At 40.1% G+C, this 716-nt stretch overlaps 1 protein-coding gene across 1 annotated transcript in view; it reads left to right on the top strand.

Annotated features, from left to right (window-relative positions):
* The window catches only part of LOC143036331 (serine/threonine-protein kinase chk-1-like), a 1,044-nt gene extending 726 nt beyond the window's left edge, over positions 1-318 (top strand). The window contains exon 1 of the mRNA XM_076203579.1: positions 1-318. This exon is cut by the window's left edge and continues 726 nt beyond it. Within this exon, the coding sequence (XP_076059694.1) occupies positions 1-318 (318 nt within the window).
* Positions 319-716: the final 398 nt, after the last annotated feature.

The raw sequence follows: 716 nt of genomic DNA on the forward strand, positions 1-716 counted from the left end.
ACTAGGAGCTATATGGCTCCCGAAGTCTTCAAGAGACGTTACATGGGAGACCAGGCCGATATCTGGTCCTGCGGGATCATCTTGTTCCAACTCCTCACTACACGATGTCCTTGGGGAAGAGCCGTCGGGGGAAACTCGAACTACGTGATTTGGTCCTCCTCAGTCATGTTCAAGGTGACTTCTGAAATGCGAGAAGAGCGACTATGGGAATCACTCTCCGAGGAAGCCTTTACTCTTATCGAAAAAATGCTCAATCCAACTCCAAAGGAACGAGCCACACTTACAAGCATCGAGGAAAATGCCTGGACTCAAGGCTGATGCAAGAAAAATAACTTATAAATAACTTAAGGAATTTCTTAAACTAAATCATAAACAGAGGATTATTTCTTTACGAAACTAATGCCTAAAGCATCTGGCGAAACATTTCTACTCTAATGGGATATTTCCCTCAGCTGAATAAAATCGTCTGGCGACAGCCGAAAATGCATATAAAAAACGATCCCATCAATTAGCACTTCCGGTCTTTTTATCGTGATTATCAGTACCATTATCATCCTTTTTCTTGAGGGACTATTTTTTTCATTACCATTCCTGGAAGCCATTACACGTATTCTCTTTCTTGTTTTCGTCTTCCATCTTTCCTTTGCCCTTCGTCTATTTTGTACAATATACGGTTAATTCCATTTTTTATCTATTCATTTATTTATTCTATTTAC

The sequence above is a fragment of the Oratosquilla oratoria genome, chromosome 20 (assembly GCF_046742065.1).
Source record: "Oratosquilla oratoria isolate Oo_2021 chromosome 20, ASM4674206v1, whole genome shotgun sequence".
Taxonomy (NCBI): Eukaryota; Metazoa; Arthropoda; class Malacostraca; order Stomatopoda; family Squillidae; genus Oratosquilla; species Oratosquilla oratoria.